The 23,590-nt window shown below is 38.3% G+C and overlaps 1 protein-coding gene across 1 annotated transcript in view; it reads left to right on the top strand.

Moving 5' to 3' along the window:
• The window catches only part of RBM44 (RNA binding motif protein 44), a 40,176-nt gene that overhangs the window by 14,934 nt on the left and 1,652 nt on the right, over positions 1-23,590 (top strand). The window contains exons 3-16 of the mRNA XM_048870168.2: positions 646-2,321; positions 2,454-2,512; positions 2,985-3,161; positions 5,821-6,007; positions 6,099-6,124; positions 10,286-10,376; positions 10,758-10,860; positions 11,283-11,288; positions 13,173-13,301; positions 16,377-16,462; positions 16,564-16,637; positions 17,049-17,415; positions 18,264-18,409; positions 18,554-18,698. Coding sequence (XP_048726125.2) covers positions 646-2,321; positions 2,454-2,512; positions 2,985-3,161; positions 5,821-6,007; positions 6,099-6,124; positions 10,286-10,376; positions 10,758-10,860; positions 11,283-11,288; positions 13,173-13,301; positions 16,377-16,462; positions 16,564-16,637; positions 17,049-17,415; positions 18,264-18,409; positions 18,554-18,689 — 3,263 coding nt within the window. The 3' untranslated portion in view covers positions 18,690-18,698. The remainder of the gene's footprint in view (positions 1-645; positions 2,322-2,453; positions 2,513-2,984; positions 3,162-5,820; positions 6,008-6,098; positions 6,125-10,285; positions 10,377-10,757; positions 10,861-11,282; positions 11,289-13,172; positions 13,302-16,376; positions 16,463-16,563; positions 16,638-17,048; positions 17,416-18,263; positions 18,410-18,553; positions 18,699-23,590) is intronic.

Raw genomic sequence — 23,590 nt, 5'->3', positions numbered from 1 at the left:
TATCTTGCAGGGTAATTAGATTCAAAAACATAGAGAACCCCTCTAGGCAAAACCTTAAGTTACAAAAAAGATACACAGACAGAAATAGTTATTCTATTCAGCACAATTCTTTTCTCAGCCATTTAAAGAAATCATAATCTAACACATACCTAGCTAGATTACTTACTAAAAGTTCTAAGACTCCATTCCTGGTCTATCCCCGGTAAAGACCAGCATATAGACAGACACAGACCCTTTGTTTCTCTCCCTCCTCCCAGCTTTTGAAAGTATCTTGTCTCCTCATTGGTCATTTTGGTCAGGTGCCAGCGAGGTTACCTTTAGCTTCTTAACCCTTTACAGGTGAGAGGAGCTTTCCCCTGGCCAGGAGGGATTTCAAAGGGGTTTACCCTTCCCTTTATATTTATGACACCACTTGACGAAGTGGGTATTCGCCCATGAAAGCTTATGCTCCAATACGTCTATTAGTCTATAAGGTGCCACAGGACTCTTTGCCTGTTTTTAGGCACCATACAACTCTGACTTTATCACAATATAGTTGATCACAGCATGATACCATTTCTATTTTATCTGACAAAATGTTTTATACATTGACATATTTTTGTGCATTATAATTCATTTTGAACTTCTCTTCTTATTTTTAATCAGGTGAGAAACCAATAAATAAAAACAAGTCGTTGACTTCAAGATTTTATAGTGAAAGTGAATTGGAAGAAACTGTGTTTGAGCTGATTGCTTCTAGTGACAACTCTGATACTTGGACCATGGAACAAAGAGAAAACATCAGTGATAAGAGTAAAACAGGAGTCTTCACTGAGCCATCCTATGCAATAGACAAGTCTGATAAAATTGACTGCGTTGATTCTCTGTCCCGTGAACTTGCAGAGGGTGTCAACTGCTCTGTTTCAGGCCAGGCATATTCCATAAATGTCTCAGAATTAAAGTTTCCAGATGAAAGCTTAGCTTGTTTCAGTTCATCACTAGATGCAGAACTTGAAACTTACAATAAAATAAGAGAGAGGATTTCCAAAGTATATGAAGACAAAAGTGAAGCTGGTATGTTGGGAAAGGTCTGCAACAATATACATTTCAGTTACAAGGAGAGTGACGACAGACACAAGAGTGATGTAGATGAAGACTCACAACTAGAGTATCACAGTGCTGAAGAACAAGATTATTCTGATCAAAATACCTCGTATATGCATTTTGAGCAAATTAAAACTCTAAGGATGCAAAATTCAGAAATTCCGGAGTTGATAGATCCACTTTATGAAGTTGTATGTGATGGAGCCATAGGTGGGCAAAATCCTGTTAGCAAATTAGGTGATGGTTCTTTTGCCTCAGATTATGGTGCTGTTGATGAGTTCTATAATAAAGCAGCTATACCAGAATACTCAAAAACATCTCAGGACTCCATGTCACTGATGGATTACAAAGGCCTGAAATATGAAAATCATGAGGAGGAACAAACTGATGATACATATCATAGTATACTTGGTGAAAATTCATTTGAAAGTGATACTGTTGTGAATAGAGAAAGGGCTTATCAAAAATCACTCTCCATGAGCAGTTCAGAAAATCAACAAAAGATGAAAGCTGTTTCTTTTTGTGATGATGCACCGTCATCACAAATGGCTATACAAAAAGTCTTTAAAATGAAAGATGGTCACAGCACTAACAGCATGTTGCAGAACCATGGAAATACTTGCGTGTTACCATGGGAAAGATCTTCTGTGACATCCACACAGATTTCTCGCAAAAATGCAGATGGTTCAATTTCTTGTAGTTGTGAAGAATCATTTTTGTCTGTATTTAATTCTGATTGTCATGATTGCAGCCAGAAGACTGTTGAGAGGAAACCAGATTTTTCTTTTGCAATCCCCAGAATTCCAATGAAAGATGGTCATTTGTCTTGTGTGGAAGTTATAGATAAGTATGCTGGTGATAGTACCAGACATCAAGTAGATTTTCCTAACTCAGAAATCAAGTGTCTCACATGCTTGAATAATGCTACAAGTAATAATAAAGTTACAGTTAACCAGACTGTTGATGCAAGTTCTGATTTTAGGGCTTGTTTCACTACAAGTAGAGCTACTAGTGCAAATGCTTCTGTGGTATCTAAAGCAAACAACACAAAGTTAACAATGATGAACAAAATCAAGTCTGAAGAATGGCAGACTGAGACCTGTAGAAGTGTTGCCTGCAATACAGATTTGTCATGTGTAGGTGGCAATATGGAGCAGATTGCCTCATGGCTTGCTGAGACATGGGAAAATTGTATCTACAGTGAAATCCCAACAACTGAATGGAATTCCCAAATTAAGGTAATTTTGAGCTCACTGAGCAACTCAAAATAAACTCAGTTTTTAAAACAAAATAATTATATTTGTAACTCTTTCGGTGTCAGTAAATGCAGATGGTATAATTATTTTCCTTTAAATGATGATTGTTTCTAGGATCCTTTGGAGTTGAAAAATAAGTTGAGTGTCAGAGATTTAAGAGAAAATCCTGAAAGGTATGTCATAAATTATAAATATTTGTATTTATGGATGCTCAGTGATAAATGTAGAATTTACTTAATAGTTTTCAGGTTTAATCTCTGAATAAGCAAATTAAGAATTCAAGGTAAATATTTATTTAGAATACTTGCACTGAAGATTAACAAATTAACAGAGCCACTGACCTTCATTTCATTTTTATGACTGCACTTTCTGCATAAAGATGACTAGAGTTGTATTGCCACTTCGTCTTCTGAGTTAGGGATCAATGTCATGTGAAAGCCACCATATCACGTGAAAGCTTGGTACTGCGGAGTACTGTTTTTCCTGTTTGGCTAGTGGAGAGTAGGAATTAACTGGTTTTAAGTTTTCCATCTATAATGTAATCAGAAATACCTTCTAAAAGTTATTCAAATGTCAAGATAATACATATACAGTAAATTAAGAAATATATTCTCTTGCTTAATCAATATTTTTTTCCTTTTAAAGGATGTTGCATCTTAGCAAAGAAACTGAGAAGACTTATTCATCAAACTGTTGTAGGATGCTGCTGCAGAGAGCTATAAAAGCAGAATTGCAGCTTCTAAGAACTCACTATTGGATGTGTCACCAGCACTGCTGGAAGATTTACAGACTTATTATGGAAGAAAGAGAATGTTTTAACAGGCATGCATTAATTTTATTTCTCTTGAATAAAACAGATGTGATATTCTTCAATAATTTAGAATTTAAGAAATCCAGCTGCTCTTTAAAGAGAGCAACAGCAAGTGCTTTCCTAAAATCCATTTGAGTGTCAGCCAAATAACTGTTAGTTATTTGATAGTATCTTGTGAAATTAAAATATTCCAAATCTAATTAATATTAGTCACTGCTATGAAAAATACTGAATGTATTCTTGTACACATGTAGTTGTAATATATATTCAAATACACTCACTGGACCAGTTAATCAGTTCTGCTGAAGACATATTCTTAGCGTGTAATGCCAAAACATCAGAATATTTTGACCCTATCAGAAGATGGTGGTGTTTGCCACAGAGCTCAAATTGTTAGTAATAATTGGCCTAATTCTTTCTTTACTTTTATCTCTGCGGTAATATTTTGTGTTTTGTTTAAGTACTATTGGAGGGCATTAGTTGCTGAATAGGCCTGCTTTATTATAGGTGGAACAGGTAGTGATGCATATAATTGAGGTTGCCTGACACTTTCCATTATTAGATCCTGTTTTCAGTTGCTTATCACTGTCAGGCTTGAACCATTCAGCCTGAAATTTTCCATAACAGGTGTTTGCCTCAGGCTATGCGTGCACTTTGAAAATTTCAGCTAAATCAGTTCATTTGTTTTCAAGACCAATTTTACAGGAAAATCTCTGTAAAGTGACTGAACGTGCTCCCTTCCAGGAGCTGGTGTGGCCACCCTAGTGCCAGGTACTGGAACTTAGAATAGGAATTCTCCTGTGCTATCATTGTACCACTGCTGGTGCCCAGACAGCACAGAGGAGCAGGAAGCAGCCTGATGCAAATGCCAGAAGGTGAGGGCCAGGGTAGAAACAGAGAGGCACAGGGGAAATAATAGCCAAGTGAGACAGAGAAAGGAGCTGGAAGAATGAATAGGTGCAGATTCATATTAAGCAGTGGGAGCGGGGGTAGGGGAGAAGAAAAGAGGGAACGTGGACAGGATCCCGAGGATAGTTAGGAGTAAAAGGGTCAGACAGGCTGGGGGTGAGGCTGGGACAGGGACAAAAGAGTTTATAACCACTAAATCACACTTCCTCTTCAGAACTTGGAATTAAACCCATGATTCATGAGCCTCACAGTCGTCTTGTGCTAGCAAGTAGTTTTGCAACCCACTGGCAAAGTTTGCATTTCATCCTCCTTCGCTGGTTTGTCCACGTAAAGGGCAACAGCCTGTTCCTACTAGTTACTTCGTAAGCTCAAATGATAATAGTTCTGTGCAGTGGATTTAATGACCCATGTGGAGGTCAGTATGATTCTGCATGATGGAATATGATTTTTAAAAAAGAAAAGGAGTACTTGTGGCATCTTAGACTAACAAATTTATTTGAGCATAAGCTACAGCTCACTTCTCTAAAGTGCCACAAGTTCTCCTTTTCTTTTTGTGAATACAGACTAACACGGCTGCTACTCTGAAACATGTCATTATGATTTTTTAGTTTGCTTTAAAAAAAAAAAATCTTAAATTGCATCCAAAACCACTTCAGACTCCAGGTCAATACACCATGAAAGAAAATAGAACAATGTTTTCTATTTTATCTTCAATTGTATTCTCTTAAACTAAATGCCCACCAGTCTGGAGGAATTCTTTGGGATTGTTTGAAGTGATTGAAGATCCATTTATAATCTTTGAGGGAGGTATATTTCAATCTAGCCTTTTAATACACTTTCTGTGCCCTGGGGAAACAAATTTGACTCAGCTGTTCCAGTTGATCCCATGAGTGGATCTTACACAGAAATAACTCTGGAGTGGTGATTATTGATGAAAAGACAAATTTACAAATAGGAAACAAATTGTCCTACTGTATTTTTTAAATTTATTTTTATTAAGACTTCTAAATAATTACAAATAAGTATTCTTTCAAAGGGCAAAGTGAAAGAGTCTCATAACTCTTTGATGCAAGAATCTATATAGAAAAAAGAAATTGTTGTAAAAAGGAAAGTCCACAAATAAAACGAAAAGGAGGACTTGTGGCACCTTAAAGACTAACAAATTTATTTGAGCATAAGCTTTTGTGAGCTACAGCTCACTAGCTCACAAAAGCTTATGCTCAGATAAATTTTGTTAAGTCTCTGAGGTGCCACAAGTCCTCCTTTTCTTTTTGTGGATACAGACTAACACAGCTGCTACTCTGAAACCTGTCACAAATAAAACGGTATTAGAGATCACAAAAGACCAAGATGGTTTAAGCGAGTGGTTCTCAAACTTTTGTACTGGTGACCCCTTTCACATAGCAAGTCTCTGAGTGCGACCCCCACCCCCTTATAAATTAAAAACATGTTCTTATATATTTTAAACCATTATAAATACTGGAGGCAAAGCAGTGTTTGGGGGTGGAGGCTGACAGCTCGCAACTCCCCCATGTAATAGTCTCGTGACCCCCTGAGGGGTTCTGACCCTCAGTTTGAGAACCCCTGGCTCAGGCTAACATTTATCAGAAATAATAGATTTCTTTGTATGTGGTGGGGGAGGTGCAGGGACATGAAAAATCTTGAGGCACCATAAAATATTTTTGATAATTCTTGAAGTATTAATAATGTAACAGGAATGTCCTATTACGTATTTGAAGTGTTCTTTTATATTTTTTTCAGGAATTTTAAAAGTGACATTGCCAAGACTGAACTAGGGTCATCTTTGTTGTCTGTTTTTGAAGAACTGAAGGCTAGGTATGAAAGCATGAGAGAAAAATTAGTCCTGGGTATACCATTGGATTCACTGCCCCCATTATCAGTAGAGTCAAAATTGCTCTCGATCTTTTCTTCCTATGTTCCTTCAGAGGTACAGTAAGTTTTTTTTTTAAGTTACTCTTTGGCTTTAAGTAGGAATATTTTTATTTAAAAACTAAGGGAAATCTTTTTTTTCTTGACAGTTAGTGAAAGATGACCTTCTTTATAAGTAAGTAATTAAAATTTTTATTTATATATTCAGATTAAGGTATAGGCCAGAAGTGAGCGCAAAATAAATAGTGTAAGTTATTTTTGTTTTTTTGTGTATGAACTTCACTTGTTACTTCAACTCTGTTTAGCTGAAAAAGCAGGCTGACGCTTTTGGCAGTGAGATTTTATTTTAGAGTGAGGTTTTACTCTGCAAAGTAATTGTATGCAAACGGTATTGTAGAGTTCTATGTTTGTATCCTCATGACCTTCAGTTCAGATTTTATCAATTTACAAATAACAAGGTGTATTTTCCCTACTATTCAACATTTACTTTCTATCTGGGATCTTAAATTCAAGTTGTGTTATTTCTGGCTTGCATATATTCACCAGTAATAAAGATTTTTGCATTCAGCACATAGTTGACAGTTCTGTTGTTAATGTGCAAGTCTGAAAGGAGTCCAGTTCACTGTTACATAGATGAGTTGTCTGCAGTGCTAATGGGTAATAAATAGGGCTGTCAAGCGATTTAGAAAAGATTAATCGCGTGATTAATCATGCTGTTAATAATAGAATTTAAATATTTTTAAAATATTTGTGGTTGTATTCTACATTTTCAAATATATTGATTTCAGTTACAACACAGAATACAAAGTGTACAGTGCTCATTTTATATTTTTGATTACAAATATTTGTACTGTAAAAAACAAAAGAAATAGTATTTTTCAATTCACCTAAATCAAGTACTGTAGTGCAATCTCTTTATCATGAAAGTCGAACTTACAAATGTAGAATTATGTACAAAAGAAACCTGCGTTTAAAAATAAAACAATGTAAAACTTTAGCGCCTACAAGCCCACTCAGTCCTACTTCTTGTTTGGCCAATCGCTCAGATAAATAAGTTTGTTTATATTTGCAGAAGATAATGCTGCCTACTTCTTGTTTACAATGTCACTTGAAAATGAGAACAGGTGTTTGCATAGCACTGTTGTAGCCGGTGTTGCAAGATGTTTACATGCCAGATGTGCTAAAGATTCATATGTCCCTTGATGCTTCAACCACCATTCCAGAGGACAGGCGTTCATTCTGACAACGGGTTCTGCTTGGTAACAATCCAAAGCAGTGCGGACCAACGCATGTTCATTTTCATCATCTGAGTCGGATGCCACTAGCAAAAGGTTGATTTTCTTTTTGGTGGTTTGGGTTCTGTAGTTTCCGCATCAGAGTCTTGCTCTTTTAAAATTTCTGAAAGCATGATCCACACCTCGTCCTTCTCAGATTTTGGAAGGCACTTCAGATTCTTAAATCTTGGATCGAGTGCTGTGGCTATCTTAAAAATTTCACATTGGTATCTTTGCATTTTGTCAGATTTGCAGTGAAAGTGTTCTTAAAATGAACAACATGTTCTGGGTTATCATCCGAGACTGCTATAACATGAAATATATGGCAGAATGCGGGTAAAACTGAGCAGGAGACATACAATTCTCCCTCAAAGAGTTCAGTCAGAAATTTAATTAATGCATTTTTTTTTAAACAAGCGTCATCAGCATGGAAATATGTTCTCTGGAGCAATGGCCAAAGCATGAAGAGGTATATGAATCTTTGGCACGTAAATATCTTGCAACGCCAGCTACAACAGTGCCATGCAAATGCCTGTTCTCACTTTCAGGTGACATTGTAATTAAGAAGTGGGCAGCATTATCTCCCATAAATGTAAGCAAACTTGTTTCTCTTTGTGATTGGCTGAACAAGAAGTAGGACTAAGTGGACTTGTAGGCTCTAAAGTTTTACACTGGTTTGTTTTTGAGTGCAGTTATGTAACAAAAAAACCTACAGTTGTAGGTTTAACGATAAAGAAATTGCACTGCAGTACTTGTATGAGGTGAATTGAAACATACTGTTTTATCATTTTTACAGTGCAAATATTTGTAATCAAGAATAATATAAAATGAGCACTGTGCACTTTGTATTCTGTGTTGTAATTGAAATAGATATATTTGAAAATGTAGAAAAATATCCAAAAATATTTAATAAATTTTAATTGGTATTCTATTGCTTTATTGGTGTTCTGTTGCTTTTTTAAATCGCGATTAATTTTTTTAAGTTAATTGGGTGACTAAACTGCGATTAATTGACAGCCCTAGTAACAAGTAGCAAAAACACACAACCCTCAGGTACACAAAACTACAAAAGCAGGGAAGTTAAGTTAAGCCACCTAACAGTGCACAGCCTTTATTCCCCCTCACATAGTCACACACCATATCATTTCCACTACTGCCCTATGCCATAGTCCACGTACCACAGCATTAACTCTCCCCCCTACGTATGTCAGCCTTCCAGTACGTGGTTTACCAAACTACTCCGACAGGCTTTCCGTGTGCACACCACCTTCACAACTACTACCCTCTTCCTTTACTATTAGCTTGAGGTGAGGGAGGTAGTTTGATAAACAGGATGCAAAAAGGCTGACCTCTCAAGGGGAAGGAGATTTGAGAATAATGGGAGTTGGTGACCATTTGGAAAGAAATTCTTTCTGAATTTTTTGGAAGGAGATTATTCTTCAGCCTCTGCTGAAAGATAAACTTTCATTTATAAAGAATAGCAACAGATTCTAAATATATATTTTCAGAAAATCCACTGTATCAGATATACTCAAGATTGATCTCTCCACTAATTTTTGTGTAAATAGTTTTCAAAGGAGATGTCACTAATAATTGTCTGATTACAACAGATAAAGTTTAATGACCAGTTTCAAGTTTCTTATTTAAAATAATGAAAAGAAATCAACAGCAAAAGTAACGCAAAATGTCAAACTAATGAAAAATATTTCAGTACTTCAGTGAAGATGAAAAGGTTCTGTTTTTCATCTGAACAGACCCCACAAACAAGCAGCTCAAGGATCTGCACTTATATTTCCTGTCTCTATGGAAACAAAGGGCTAGTGTTACATATATGATGTTCTTGTCATATCTACAACCAACACAAAGCTGGTACAATAGATCTAAAAGTCTAAGAGTCTGACAGTTGCCCTGTAAGTATCATTAAAGGTTCCAGAGTAACATTCGGTTAAAATGAACCCATTAAATTAATAGTAATTTTATTCGTGCTGTCTCTAACATGGAACCAGTAAATGTTTCTGTATTAATTTTTTTGTTACACAAGCAGTGTCATATTACGTCACTCAGAAGCTGTTGGAATATGGTGTGATGTAATGGAACTGGCTGTAGTTTGTTTTATGGCTAATGGATAACACATAAATCTGCAATAATGCAGCTTATCAGAATTCTATCTTTAAACAAATATTATGACAATGTAGATAATTTTCCAGTTTTCTTTTGTCAGTATTTTAAAAACATTTATGTTTAAATACTGTATCATAAAAGAATGCCACAGCAGAATAATAGATTGCCATATTATGACTCTATATAAGTAGGACAAAGTGAAGAGAGAAATAAAACTTCCAGTATTACTGTGTAATTGCAAAATTATTTGTCTTGTGAGAAAATTTAAAAATCAAGCAAGTCATATCTCATAGCTACTTTTAAACTTACTCTTAATCATGTTAAGTGTAGTCAGACTGAGTAACATGCAGTATATTCTTAAAATGAAAAATATAGCTGCAGAAATTAGCAACTTAAATTGCTGGTTACATCACAATGAATACAATATATTTACATAAGATGAGTAGTGTGATTTTTATTAATAAAGTAGGTAGTAGTCAGTAACGTAATATTACAGTGGATGAGTGAAAGAAAAGGCCTCTAAAATGTTTCTCGGAATTTTTTTGTTTTTTTTTTTTGTTTTTTTTTGGTATGTATCACATTACCAAATAATTGATTTTTAACTTCCAAAGAATTTTTTCTAGAAATCTTAATTTGGTAAAATATTCCGAGCAATAGGGACAAACTGTACATTTTTTCTTTCTCTGTTAATATCTAGTATGTTTATAGAATCTTCAAATGTACAATTATGCTTTTCTCTATAAAATTCTGTATTATAATATTAAACTTTAGTATCTTTTACAGTGGATATGTTGATGTTTATATATTTATTTTTCTTAGTACATTGAAGATGAGGAAAAATTAAGTTGGTAGCGACCATCCATTTTGAAAATTACACTGAATAACAGGAGACTGTATTAGAATTTATAATCTGTTTTCAAAAGTTGCATGTTATTTTTTAGTTCTAGTTCTGGGGCAGAAAAATCAGGATTAGAAATCTCAAAACATCAAGAGAGTGAAATTTCCTCCAGCCTGAAAACACCACCACCTTTAGTGAGTTTCCTGAACATTTACTTTGGAACCTTCTTATAAACTAATAATCTTTTAAATCCTATTCTTTATGCAGACATATTTTTAGAACAATATATACAAATATAATTTTGATCTTTATACTGCATCCAAGAATTGGCATATTTTAGCATATATCTCAGTGCTAGCAATAGGATGCAATGCAACTGATGTTACCAAGGGATTATAATACTGCTTTCGAAATGCAAAACTGACTGAGATCTTGAACAGATTAGTGGGCAAAAGTTTTTCTATAGCTGATTAGCGCATCTATAGTATGAAACTTAAAAAAATATTAAATTATGCATTTTAAGCAAAAAAAAAGTATTGTTACTCAATAAATAACTAAAGCAAGCCTATTTATAGGTCACTCCTCAAATGATGTGTTTAACTGACAACAGGCAGCATAAGCAATATCCTTCCTACAAGAACTTTGAAATAAAGTATGAGGCTCAAGATATAGAAAGGGGTAAGTTAGATGTATCTAATTCAAGATTTGATAGTAAAGTTCAGTAGGAACAGCACAATGTGTTTGTTACTTGTATTGTGAATTTGCAAAAACCCCAAACCTCTGAATAAAATATCCACGTTGATACTCTACTGCCCTTTCTCTAAGGGATCATTTAATGTTAAATCAGCTACACACTGCAGTTTCAGATATACAATCTGTGGGTAATGTAACAAAGAAATGGCAACATGCACAAGTATGTTCAATATGTAGTTGCAAGCCACAGTATCTTGAATAATGTTAGGTAGAGGCCTTAGAAGAATGATTCCTTTTAAGTATAGTGTGAGTCAATGGTGAAAGGGAAAAGCCATGTATTTTACTAACATGTTAATGTTCTTGTCAGTATATTACTACAATTAAATTATTTTCTCTAGGTACTGGAGAATGTCGTTAGGGCTGTTAAGTGATTAAAAAAATTAATCGCAATTAATCACGCTGTTGAATACTAATAGAATACTATTTATATAAATATTGTTGGATGTTTTCCACTTCAAATATATTGGTGTTAATTACAACACAGAATACAAAGTGTATGGTGCTCACTTTATATTTATTTTTATTACAGATATTTGCACTGTAAAAATAAAATAGTATTTTTCAGTTCACTCAGTACAAGTACTTACAGTGCAATCTCTATTACGAAAGTTGAACTTATAAATATAGAATTATATACAAAAAAACTGCATTCAAAAATAAAACAATGTAAAACTTTAGAGCCTACAAGCCCACTCAGTCCTATTTCTTGTTCGACCAATTGCTCAGACAAACAAGCTGGTTTACATTTGCAGGAGATAATGCTGCCTGCTTCTTGTTCACAATGTCACCTGAAAGTGAGAACAGGTGTTCGCATGGCACTATTGTAGCCGGCGTCACAAGATATTTATATGCCAGATGCGCTGAAGATTTATATGTCCCTTGATGCTTCAACCGCCATTCCAGAGGGCATGCATCCATGCTGATGACGGGTTGTGCTCAGTAACAATCAAAAGTAGTGTGGACCGACGCATGTTCATTTTCATCATCTGAGTGAGATGCCACCAGCAGAAGGCTGATTTTCTTTTTTGGTTGTTCGGGTTCTGTAGTTTCCACATCAGAGTATTGCTCTTTTAAGACTTCTGAAAGGATGCTCAACACCTTGTCCCTCTCAGATTTTGGAAGGCACTTCGGATTCTTAAACCTTGGGTCAAGTGCTGTAGCTATCTTCAGAAATCTCACATTGGTACCTTCTTTGTATTTTGTCAAATCTGCAGTGACAGTGTTCTTAAAATGAACAACATGTGCTGAGTCCTCATCCAAGACTACTATAACATGAAATATATGGCAGAATGTGGGAAAAACACTGAGTAGGAGACATACAGTTCTTCCCCAAGACTTCAGTCATAAGTTTAATTAACGCATTATTTTTTTAACGAGTGTCATCAACATGAAAGCTTGTCCTCTGGAATGGTGGCCAAAGCATGAAGGGGCATACCAGTGTTTAGCATATCTGGCACATAAATACCTTGCAATGCCAGCTACAAAAGTGCCATGCGAATGTCTGTTCTCACTTTCAGGTGACATTGTAATTAAGAAGTGGCCAGCATTTTCTCCTGTAAATGTAAACAAACTTGTTTGTCTTAGCAGTTGGCTGAACGAGAAGTAGGACTGAGTGGACTTGTAGGCTGTTAAGTTTTGCATTGTTTTGTTTTTGAGTGCAGTTATGTAACAAAACTCCTGCATTTGTTAGTTGTGCTTTCACAATAAAGAGATTGCACTGCAGTACTTATATGAGGCGAATTGAAAAATACTGTGTTTTGTTTATCATTTTTACAGTGCAAATATCTGTAATAAAAATATAAAGTGAGCAGTGTACACTTTGTATTCTGTGTCGTAACTGAAATCAATATATTTGAAAAAGTGGAAAACATCCAAAAATATTTAAGTGCTATTCTAAAATTGTTTGTTGGTACGATTAATCACGATTAATTTTTTAATCGCTTGACAGCCCTAAACATAACCAGTATTTTTAATATCTTCCTTTATTTTGAAAAAGGAACTAACATGATGTGCATGTTCCACAATTTTTTCTCTATCTTACAGATGAAACTGAGACAGAAAGGTGAAATCACTTGCCTGAGACCATATAAGTCAGTGGCAGAGTCAGGATTAGTGCTCAGGGCGTCCTAATTCTCAGCCTTGTGCTCTTTTCTGCAGGCAACTCTGCCTTCTCAATATCATTGCTTGAATTTTAGTATATGAAACTAAATTTGCTTTAACTGTCTTGCAGACTGCAGAAAAAAATCGAGAAATACATGAAGACTGGTTTGATGCTAAAGAAAATTTTACAGTGACTGATTTTTCAGTAACGCTTCAAGGGAATGAAAAGGAACAAGAAAATCTAGGGAAGGTTATTAGTACAACAGGTGAGTTGAGCACTCTGGTTTAGGTAAGAATGGCATTAGTGTTGCTTTATTGAACATTGCTTGTCCTCTGAAGGATCAGCTGGATTGTCAAGTGCTACTTTTTAATATTCTTTTAGTAATGTTCTCTTTCCTTGTTTGCGATGAGTTTCCTATAAAGAATTTCTTCTAGCTGTTGTGTAAAATTTACCACTTTGGGCAAGATTTTCAAATGTGTAATGTCATCAAACACAGAGCTGGAAATATTCCTCTTTAATTTTTTCCAATACTAACTTCTCCAGAGATAATTAGGTCAGATTCGCACTCTTCTGAGATTTTGCCCCTGCATGGGGGCATAGTTGGAACTACTCAAATTAAGTGTAGTAAAAGGATAAAGCTTCTTGGTTCCATAAGAAGAGGAGGGGAGGCATGTTATACCCATAGGTGCCTACTTCCTCTTTACCTGGGGGGTGCTCGACCCCCCCCTTCCCCAGGCTCTGCCCATACTCCGCCACTTCCTCCAAGCCCCCGCCCCTGATCCTCTGCAGTCCACGCCTATCTCCACCCCTGCCCCCAAACCTCCATTCTGCCTCTTCCCTCTCCACACCACCTCTTCTCTGCCTCTTTCCAACCCCTCCCCTGAGCATGCCCCCATCCCCGCTCCTCCCAGTGCCTCCTGCATGCCATGGAACAGCTGATCGAGGCAGGCAGGAGGTGCTGGGAGGGAGGGGGAGGAGTTGATCAAAGGGGCCACCAGCAGCAAGGTGGGGGAGTTTGGCTGCCAGTGGGTGCTAAGTACCCACTAATTTTTTTCTGTGGGCGCTCCAGCCCTGGAGCACCTAAGGAAGTCAGCGCCTATGGTTACACCTCTCACGCAATGGAATGTGGGAACGTTTTTGTGTTCCAACCAGTAGTACCTTTCTGATTGTGGTCAGTGAAGAACTCCCAACTTTCTTGCTCCATATTGTCGCCTCTTCTACTACTTTATTCTTACAGAAAATACCTTTCAATAGCACTTCAAACCTAGTGTGTCCTATTTGATGTGAAGCATATTTTTTACAGCTCAAATTGGAGTCCCTGCATCAATGTCACCTGCATCAGTGCCATTAGTGTGTCCTTTCCTTTGGAAAGGACTGTGCATTCCCTGCTCCTGTGATTTCCAACTTTGAGCAATTAGGTGCTGAAGAAAGTATGTAAAGTCTCTCTTGGCTTCTTAGCCTCTTCTTGTAAATCTAGTGAGGAGCCAGCCTGGAAGACCTTGAAAGTTTCAGCTTCAAGTGTTCCTGAGTGGCAGGTTCCAGTTGAATATCAAGACCTGCATCACACTGACATCACTGCCCAACCATTTCAGTGTATGCCAGAAGTGGTTTGCAGAGGGGCACCTAGTGGACTGTACCCTGTTAGCTGAAGCCAACAATAATCTCTGGGTTCCTGAGACCCAGTGGTAACTAGAGGAGGAAAAGATCAGCTTACTCCTGCCCCCTATAGCTGCTGCCACCCTTCCCCTTCTTGTCAGACCTACCCACATAAGGCTCTGCTCCAGGCTAGGACCATCAGCAATTTAAGGGACTCTAGAACTGACATTAGAGTCCCTTGATGTGGCGCTGCCCAGAATATGAGTGTTGTGCAGGTGAGTGCTGGGAAGGTGGAAGGAGTGTCTTTCCCCATTTTATTGTAGAGCACCAGTCTCTCCCACACCTACCACTCAGCAGTAACAGCTGTCTCACAAGCCACAAAATTCTATCAACAGCATAAGCTTTTCATCTCACCCCATTAATGACGCCAGCTCCCAGTACCCATTTTTTTAATCCATAACACTCAAACCCCTCCAAACCCTAAAAATGATTGACGCTCTGATTTAACAGTATGGGTCTCAAAGCTGCATTTTTGACACCATCGGAACATCTAGCTACACCTTATGCATAGTTGCTGAAGCACATCAAAACTTTGAAGCCCTAATTGCATACCTGGACAGCGTTTGATACAAGCTTCTCCTCTAAAAAGACATTATGCCGTCAGAGCTCTAAGCTTTTCCTGCGCAAGAGGGGATCACTAGAATCCCAATTTGTGACTCGCTCGGACTTTGAGTCTTGGAAAGGAACCTATTGTTTAGAATTAAGGAAATTGGTTAGACAAACACAGTTTCAAATTAAAACCCGTACTCTGTTTTGAGAATGAATTTATCAGATTTTGTAGAAGTACATGAAAAAATGTTTCGGGACTTCATGCTCTCCTTTACAAAACCTTAAATATGTATTTTTCTATGTAGTGTTTTATGGCAGCTGTTAGAAAACAAATGCAATTTCATCCTTTTTCCTGCTGTATCATGCATAGGGCTCTACCAAATTCACGACCATGAAAAACACGTCATGGACCATGAAATCTAGTCTTTTGTGTGCTTTTTACCCTATACAGATTTCACTGGGAAGACCAGCGTTTCTCAAATTAGGGGTCCTAACACAAAAGGGATTTGCAGGGGGGTTGTGTTATTGCCACCCTTACTTCTGTGCTGCGGCCTTCAGAGGTAGGCAGCTGCAGCCAGAGAGTGGTGGCTGCTGACTGAGGGTCCGACTCTGCAGGCAGCAGTGCAGAAGTAAGGGTGGCAGTACCATACCAGGCCGTCCTTACTTCTGTGCTGCTGCGGCGGCGGCAGCTCTGCCTTCAGAGCTGAGCTCCTGGCCAGCAGCCACAACTCTCCAGCTGCCCAGCTCCGAAGGAAGTGCTGCCACCTGCAGCAGTGGGGCACTAAGGGTAGCAGTACCGCAGCCTCCCCACAATAACCTTGTGACACCCCCACAACGCCTTCTCGGGTCAGGACCTCTACAATTACAACACTGTGAAATTTCATATTGAAATAGATGAAATCATGAAATTTACGATTTTTAAAATCCTATGACCATGAAATTGACCAAAATGGACCCTGCATTTGGTAGGGCCCTAATCATGAAACACATTTTTTCCATTCAGTCACTTCAGTTTTTTTAGTGATACTGTTTGCCTTTACATATTTTCTGCTTTTTTTACAATTAATTTATTGTAGATTGAATTGAATAAGGAATAGCACATTAATATTTTTCTTGTATATTTCTATACTACCAGAAATAAAGACGGTGAAGAATACAAAAAGTGAGCCAAATAAGCATTATTTTATTCATGTTGGTGGCTTAAGTCCTTCAGTATCAGAGGTAAAACAGCCTTTCTTTAAATAATAATTATTAATACCTTGTTTATCTAGTAAATTACTTTCATGCTATACTTTACATCCTAAATATGCTATCTGTTATAGGTTGATCTAAGGTCTCATTTCCAGAAGTATCAGGTTTTGGAGGTTTCAATATGTGAGTTTTCTAGTAACTACAGGTACATTAATATTAATGTAAATTTTATTTGTATTACATTTGTTACTGACAAAATAAGTGGCGCTTAGGAAAGTTGTTTTTTTTTTACTCTGTAAGTTACTTTAAGGTCAGTGGAATTTTAATTAAATCAATACATTTTCTACAGATTATATTTTAGATGTAAACTGGCAATGTCTGAGTTCCAGAACAGTTGACATGTTATTGGAAAATACCAATTATAAAATATTGTCCTTGCTGGATTAAAATATTGTAGTTCAGTTAAAAGCTGTAGCTAACATTTTAAAGTAGAGAGTTGCACCATAATCAGAAGCATTTGTAATTAATGAATTTGGTATCATCCACATATGGATGCTGGTTAAATTGTATATTAAAGGGTTTTTTCTCAGTTCTTGCACATGTTTTTAAATTTTAGATATGCATCTCTGAGTTTTAAAAAAGCTAGTAAAGCAAAATTGGCTGTGGAAGAAATGAATGGGAAAGAAATAAAAGGAAAAGCAGTAAATGTTCGTCTTGTAAAAACTGCAGGAGAAAATATACTTCCAGCTTCTCAAAAGGTTTCCAGACCACTTCACTATGAAAACCAAGCCACTGATAATTTGGAAAAAAATATGCAAGTCAGAACTACGTGCTCTGTCCTGGACTCTTTGGAAGTGCCTTCCACCACCTCAACCTCTTTGAAAGTGCTTGCCCCTGTCCTGGCCTCTTCAGAAGTGCTTAGCTCTGATTTAAAGCCACTTAGACATGAATCAGGACACCTTTTATTCTCAGTTGATCAACAGGTAAATTATTCTTCCTGGGACAGATTATGATGAGTTTTTAAAGTTAATTCTTTCTTTGAACTTAGCATATTTTGCAGTAGTGTTGGCTTGTGCAAAGTGCTCAAAAATCAGTATTTGTGGCATATTGTGGACGGGATATAGCTCTCCATCTTCTCCTGCCTAATATTGACATCTCCACCTTTATTTTTTTAGTGATGTAAGCTCATTGAGTAACTGTACCTTTACATTTCATCTCTGGAATAACTATGGTTTTATTTTGGTTTTTCTTTTAGATATAAAAGTTTTCACTTTTAATAAGTTTGTATAAGTGAAATGGATTGTGATTTATTAAGGTACAAGAAAGATTTTTGTGTTTGGCAGAAGAGTGGGAGGAAAAACTTCTGTTTAAATTGTATCCTAAATTATATGATGAATTCATTTTCAGATTTTCTTTGTCCACAGACTTTATCCAATAACAAGCTTTGCAGTTGTGCTTATTAAAAAAAACAAACAAAAAAACAACCCTGAAAACTTATTCTACTTCGATTTAATATGAAAATGACTGTTCCTCCGGTAATCTAGATTTTGCCTAATTTAACATGGTTACTCATAAAAAAACATAAAAATGGTAACCAAAATAAGAATATTTAATTTTAGGATATATGCAGTAGTTAGTTGCATTGTAACATGATCAGTTTTGATCCTGATATACATATCTATAAATATTTTACTATTGAACTAAATCTGTAATTGCTCCAGTAGTTTGAAAAATGGTACATAACAGAAGCGATAATCTTTTGTAAAATAGGATAAGCAATCCATACAATACTTAACACATTCTATGTTTAATTGTTTTAATTTGCATCTAGAGTATGAGAGAGAATCCTCTGCAGATAAAACCTGTTCAGTTCTCTCCTAATCCATCTGCTACCTTTATACCTCCTAACACATTGAACTTGAGCAGCTTTACCAAATTGATGAAGAAACTAAAAGAACTACATCCCAAGGCTAGTAGGTAAGAATATCTGGTTTTTCTCCCCGATTTATGAATCTTATATTCAGGATAGTCAAATGAAATGATAAATGTGGAATCGGTGAGAACATGTTTATATAATGTCACTCAGTTAAAGACAGTCTTATTTCTGTCTCATTTGTTTAGCGACAATATTGTGGATGCTTTGCTGGAGGTCAGAACAAATAATAAAGGTTTCCTAAGTGGCTTGTCTATTAATGCTATTGTGGAAATGGCTTCCTTTGTTCTGAGGAAATCTGCATCCAAATGTGAGAAAAAGTAGCATGAACAGGTGAGCATTCTAGTGCAGAAAGAAAAATACTTCAAAATAGAAAATGTATCGTTCGCATGGCTGTATAACATAGCTATATGTATAGCATAGTAAATAACTCTTTGTGCTTGGAATAACACACATGAACTTCATTGCCAGTGAGGAGTGCACTGAAAGAATTGATACTAAAGAAGAATTAACTTCTTTTGAAATAGTTGTGTGATGATCACTTAGTTTTTAATGTCTACCAAGTTAAATTGCTAACTCTATCAGATATAAATCTCACTGTGTAAAATTTAGCATACTTGAGAATATTATTCAAATTCTTTCAGAATTTCTGCTGATTTCACAACAGAAAGGTTAAATCTCCATTAACGTTACTGTACATATTGATGGTGCTGCATTTACGAAAATTTTCCAGACAAAAGTGACATCTAATGGCCTGTTCTTTTAACAGAAATCTATATAGATAGTCCAGAGAATATATACTAGACCCAGTTTTGTATTAAAAGTTGACAGTCCAAGTTCTGTTAAACATGAGGATTAGATGGGTGATTTGCCAACCTTGGTCTTTGGTGGCGGGGAGATTGTCTGATGGGATTCTCTGGGGTTTTTTTTCTTTTTTTTAAGGAACTCTGATCCTTTTTTCTTCAGCCCTGCATCTCCCATGGTTCTTGACAACTGGGCTGCTCTGTTAACTTCGCAGCTCACAGAGGCAGATCAACTTTTTGGAACCGCCAGTCTGGCTGCTGCTTCTCTGCTCCCACTCAAGGCCAATTTTTCTTCTTCTGCAATGGAGTGTGGATGGCTGTTTTAGTGCTCCTGTCTTCTCATCTGCCTAAGGGCGGGGGGGTTATCAAAATTTGGGGCAGTGGTGAGCAGTGATCTCTCTCCTAGCCTCTCTTCTCCCCCTTGTTAGTTTTTGGCTGGATTTTTGAACGCTCCCACTCCGGAGCCTTCACTGCAGTGCCTCCCTGCTGGTTCCTCTGCACCTTCTAGTTATGGCAGAGCAGCCTAAAAAGCACTGAATGATTGCCAAACAGTCTTCCATCAGTGAGACAGCTGCCCCAGGATCGGCAGACAGTGAGTTGTGCCCAGTCTTCCATTGTTAACTGTGTTGGGTCCCACGGCTGAGTCAGACAAGCATGTAAAATCCCGTACCCACCAGAGCAGCCGTGTCTCCAATGTATGTGGGAAATTGGACCAGGAATCTATAGCAGAGCAGGGTGAGGCTCCAAGGATGAGGACTCCAGTCAGTTGACTAGGGATAAATCCCAAGGGGTCCCTGGAAAACAGAGGGTAGACTTGCAGGGTCACAAATCCCCCAAGTCCTAAAATGTGTCCTAAGCGTCATGGGAAAAGAAGTGGGGCTCAAACGTCCCTGGCCCTCTCCCATTTGGCCAGCAGGGCTCTGGAAGCATTTTTCCTCCCCACTCTGGGGTAATGGGACCCATCAGGCAAGGACTCAAAAAGAAATCTTGTCAGAGGACTTCAGGTCCTCAGCATGACTAGCTGCAAAAGGCCTCACCAAAGTGCAACAGAGCTCATACGCTAACAGAGCTAAAAAAGTGAAAAAAGCAAACCAAAAAGGAAAGAAAAAGGCATAAGAGATCTGGGAAATAGAAGCCCTCTGACTCCTCTTCCCCCTCTTCCACAGATGATAGTGAATTGTTGGACTCTGACTCTGATCAAGACTAGGAAAAGACTCAGCAAAAGTTTGTTCCCTCTGAGAAATTCAAGGCCATGTGCAAAAAGGTTGTATCCACTGTTCAGATTCAACCCAAACAGAACCCTGTGAGTAAGCCTAAAAGCAAATTTCTCTTCTTGAAATGCTCCCTTGAGGCATGATTCCCCTACATTCCTCCTTCAGGAAAGTAATCTGGGATGAATGAGACAAGTCAAGCAAGGGCAAACATACTAACAAAAATGATCTTAGATTCTAAAGGATCCAGCAATCAAAGGTCCAGCTTACTGAGATACAGAAAGTTGACGATCCTTTAGGGTTTCTGGCAAAAGATATGATTATTCCCTCAGAAGGGGAATTCTAGATAATACTTAGTCCTGCCTTTAGTGCAGGGGACTGGACTAGATGACCTCTCAAGGTCTCTCCCAGTTCTGTGATTCTATTCTTAGTATCCCACAGTTAGAAAAATAGAGGCCACTTTCAAAGACTGAGGCCTCCTCAGCTTCCAACCGGGCATCCCTTAGAGGCTGCTGGCTTTGTGAGAGCAGCTTTCTCCTGGCTGGAAGATCTCAGAGTTCAAGGGCGGAGATCCCCCTGACTTCGACTCTGTTCTGAAGAAAGTTTCCTGAGCAGCAGCGTTCCTGGCCCGTCAATGGCTCTGATGAGATTCTCAGCCAAAGCGAGGACCTCCAACTCAGTGACCAGGTACTACCTATGGTTCTGTCCCTGGAAGGTGTATAGCCACTCTCAATTGGTGCTGTTCTCCAGATTTCTGGGAGTCCTGCTTTTTGGAGAGAAGCTAGACAAAGTAGTGGCGGACAGTGCTGCAAAATCGGAACAGTCCCTCCCAATGCCACACCATGCGTTTAAGAAAGAGTGCAGACTGGCCTTCAGACAGAGATGTTCCAGATGGAGACCCTAACCTCTACAATGTCATCCCTGTTCCAGGGGTACCTTCTGACTTCAGGGGATCTGGTGAGTGCATACCTCCACATGTTGATCAGACCATGCTGTTGCAGGTTCCTACAGTTTGCATATGGTGGTAGGGAGCATTATCATCTGATGCTCTTATTTGGCCTGTCTTGGGCCCCCTAGGACTTCACAAAGATCCTGGTTTTGCAATCATAGCCAGGCTTGTCACAGGGGACCACATGTACCCCTTGCTGGACAATATCTTAATCACAGCTCCATACCTGACAACAGGACAAAGAGCCATGTCCTTGACTTTAAACCTCCTGCTCACACCCAGCTTTACTGTCAATATCGAAAAAAGCTCCTGAATTCTGTCCACCAAAATATCCCACTTGAGAGTGGACAAAGACACCTTGATAGCAAGGATACCCATGTCTGAAAAGGGTTCCAGAAGATTCAGGACCATCTTATATTGTTTGAGAGCGGCAAGAACCCTACCATAACACTTAGCTTTCAACAGTTAGACCTCCTAGTTTTGTGCATATGGATCACTCCATCGGTACAGTCACACATCAGGCACTTTCAGGCCTTCATCCTGAAAGTATGGGACCACTGCCTGGAATGCATGAAGGATCAAATAAAGGTTCTGGTGCAGGTGATAGACTCCTTGAAATGGGGGTGACCCCAGGGTAGCGTCCGTAAGAGCATGCTGCTTTCCTGTTCCTCACAACTGATCCCAGCCTGAAGGGCTGGGGAATAAACAGCTAAAGGCACCTGGAAGAAAGGACTCAACATAGACATTCTAGAACTAAGAGCAGTCATGCTTATGCTGTGAAGATTACATCCCAGTTTAGAGGGGAACCACATCCTTAGATAGTCAAACAACGTGATCACAGTCACATGTATGAACAACCAAGGAGGAAAAAGAATCCCAGAGTTACACACCAAAGCAATGGAAATCCTGAAGTGGGCAGAAAATTCTTCGCCATCAGGGCAGTTCACACAAAGGGAGACCTGAACCAGAAGGGGTGGAGTGGCTCAGCAGGCACAAGGTGAACAACTCTAAATCATGCCTGAATCAGGAAGCCATTGAGTTGATCATTGAATCATTCAGCCTGCACTCATGTGACCTGTTTGCAAACCACATGAACACCAAGAGACCAAGATACTTCACCAAGGAGATCAACGTGGGAACAGATGCTCTATCGCACAGATAGTAGCAAAGTCTCCTCTGAGTTTCCACCCTTAATGTTGGAAGTTGATCCAAAAAATAGAACTGGAGCAGGTGACAGTGATACTGATACTTCTCCTTGTCTGAGAAGACCTAATAGCACTGAAATTAGGATCGCCACTGCAGCTCCCAAAGAGATACAGCATCCTCTCACAAGGTCGTCTTCTTCATCTGGACCCAAACTGGTTGCATCTAACAGCCTGGCTATTGAAAGTGAAGAGCTAGTATCCTTGGGCCTTTCCTCTAGAGTTATCAGGACACTTTTCTTTTAGAAGAGCATCGAATTTGAAAGCATACTCCTCTCTCTGTACCATAGGTGCTGATTCTGTGGGTGCTCCGGGGCTGTCTCCCAAGGGGTGATTCTCCCTTCATTTTGACCAAGGTAGCAGTATCCCATCAAGGAAATTTGGCACATCCTAGATGTTAGAAAGGCCCTGAAAATCCACATCAAACGTACAGGGTCTATGAAGAGAATGGGGTGTCCTACTTGTATCTTTCTGCATGAAATGCCAAGAACTCAGAGCATCCAACTTCTCTCTCACTAGAGTATTAGACTATGCATTGCAGAATGGAAGTGTACAAAGCATCGGATAGTCTGGCTCCAGCAGGGGTCATGGTACACTACAAGTGATCCCTCATGACCTCATGGGAAAAAAGAACTAGTGCATTCATACTGGAAATTTGTAAGGTGGCTACCTGATCAAATGCTACTACCTTTATCAAACACTACGAAGTGGACTTCCTGTCCTCAGCCTTGGCATCCTGTGGCAGGAAGGTACTTAAAGCAGTATCCCGGAAATGATTTTGCACTTTGAGGAAACGTAAATAGGAATGGATACTATTTTTCTATTCCTCTGACCTTATCCTTAACTCTCCCTACATCTGTTCACTGCTCGCTACTTCCCAGACACCAAGAATTGTGGGAGATGCAGGGCTGCAGAACGGAAAATTTCTTATTTCCTTTCTGTTGGCAGCATCTCCCACGCTTCTACCCACACTAAATGGCTCAAGGGCTAGAAGAGCAGATGCTGAGGGAGATCTGAGACTGTATTTTCTGTTTGGGTCCACTGTATATAATAGGCAGTT

This window comes from Caretta caretta, chromosome 11 (genome assembly GCF_965140235.1).
Source record: "Caretta caretta isolate rCarCar2 chromosome 11, rCarCar1.hap1, whole genome shotgun sequence".
Classification (NCBI taxonomy): Eukaryota; Metazoa; Chordata; order Testudines; family Cheloniidae; genus Caretta; species Caretta caretta.
The sequence above is the reverse complement of the archived record's forward strand: the minus strand, read 5'-3'. Positions and strand labels throughout refer to the sequence as shown.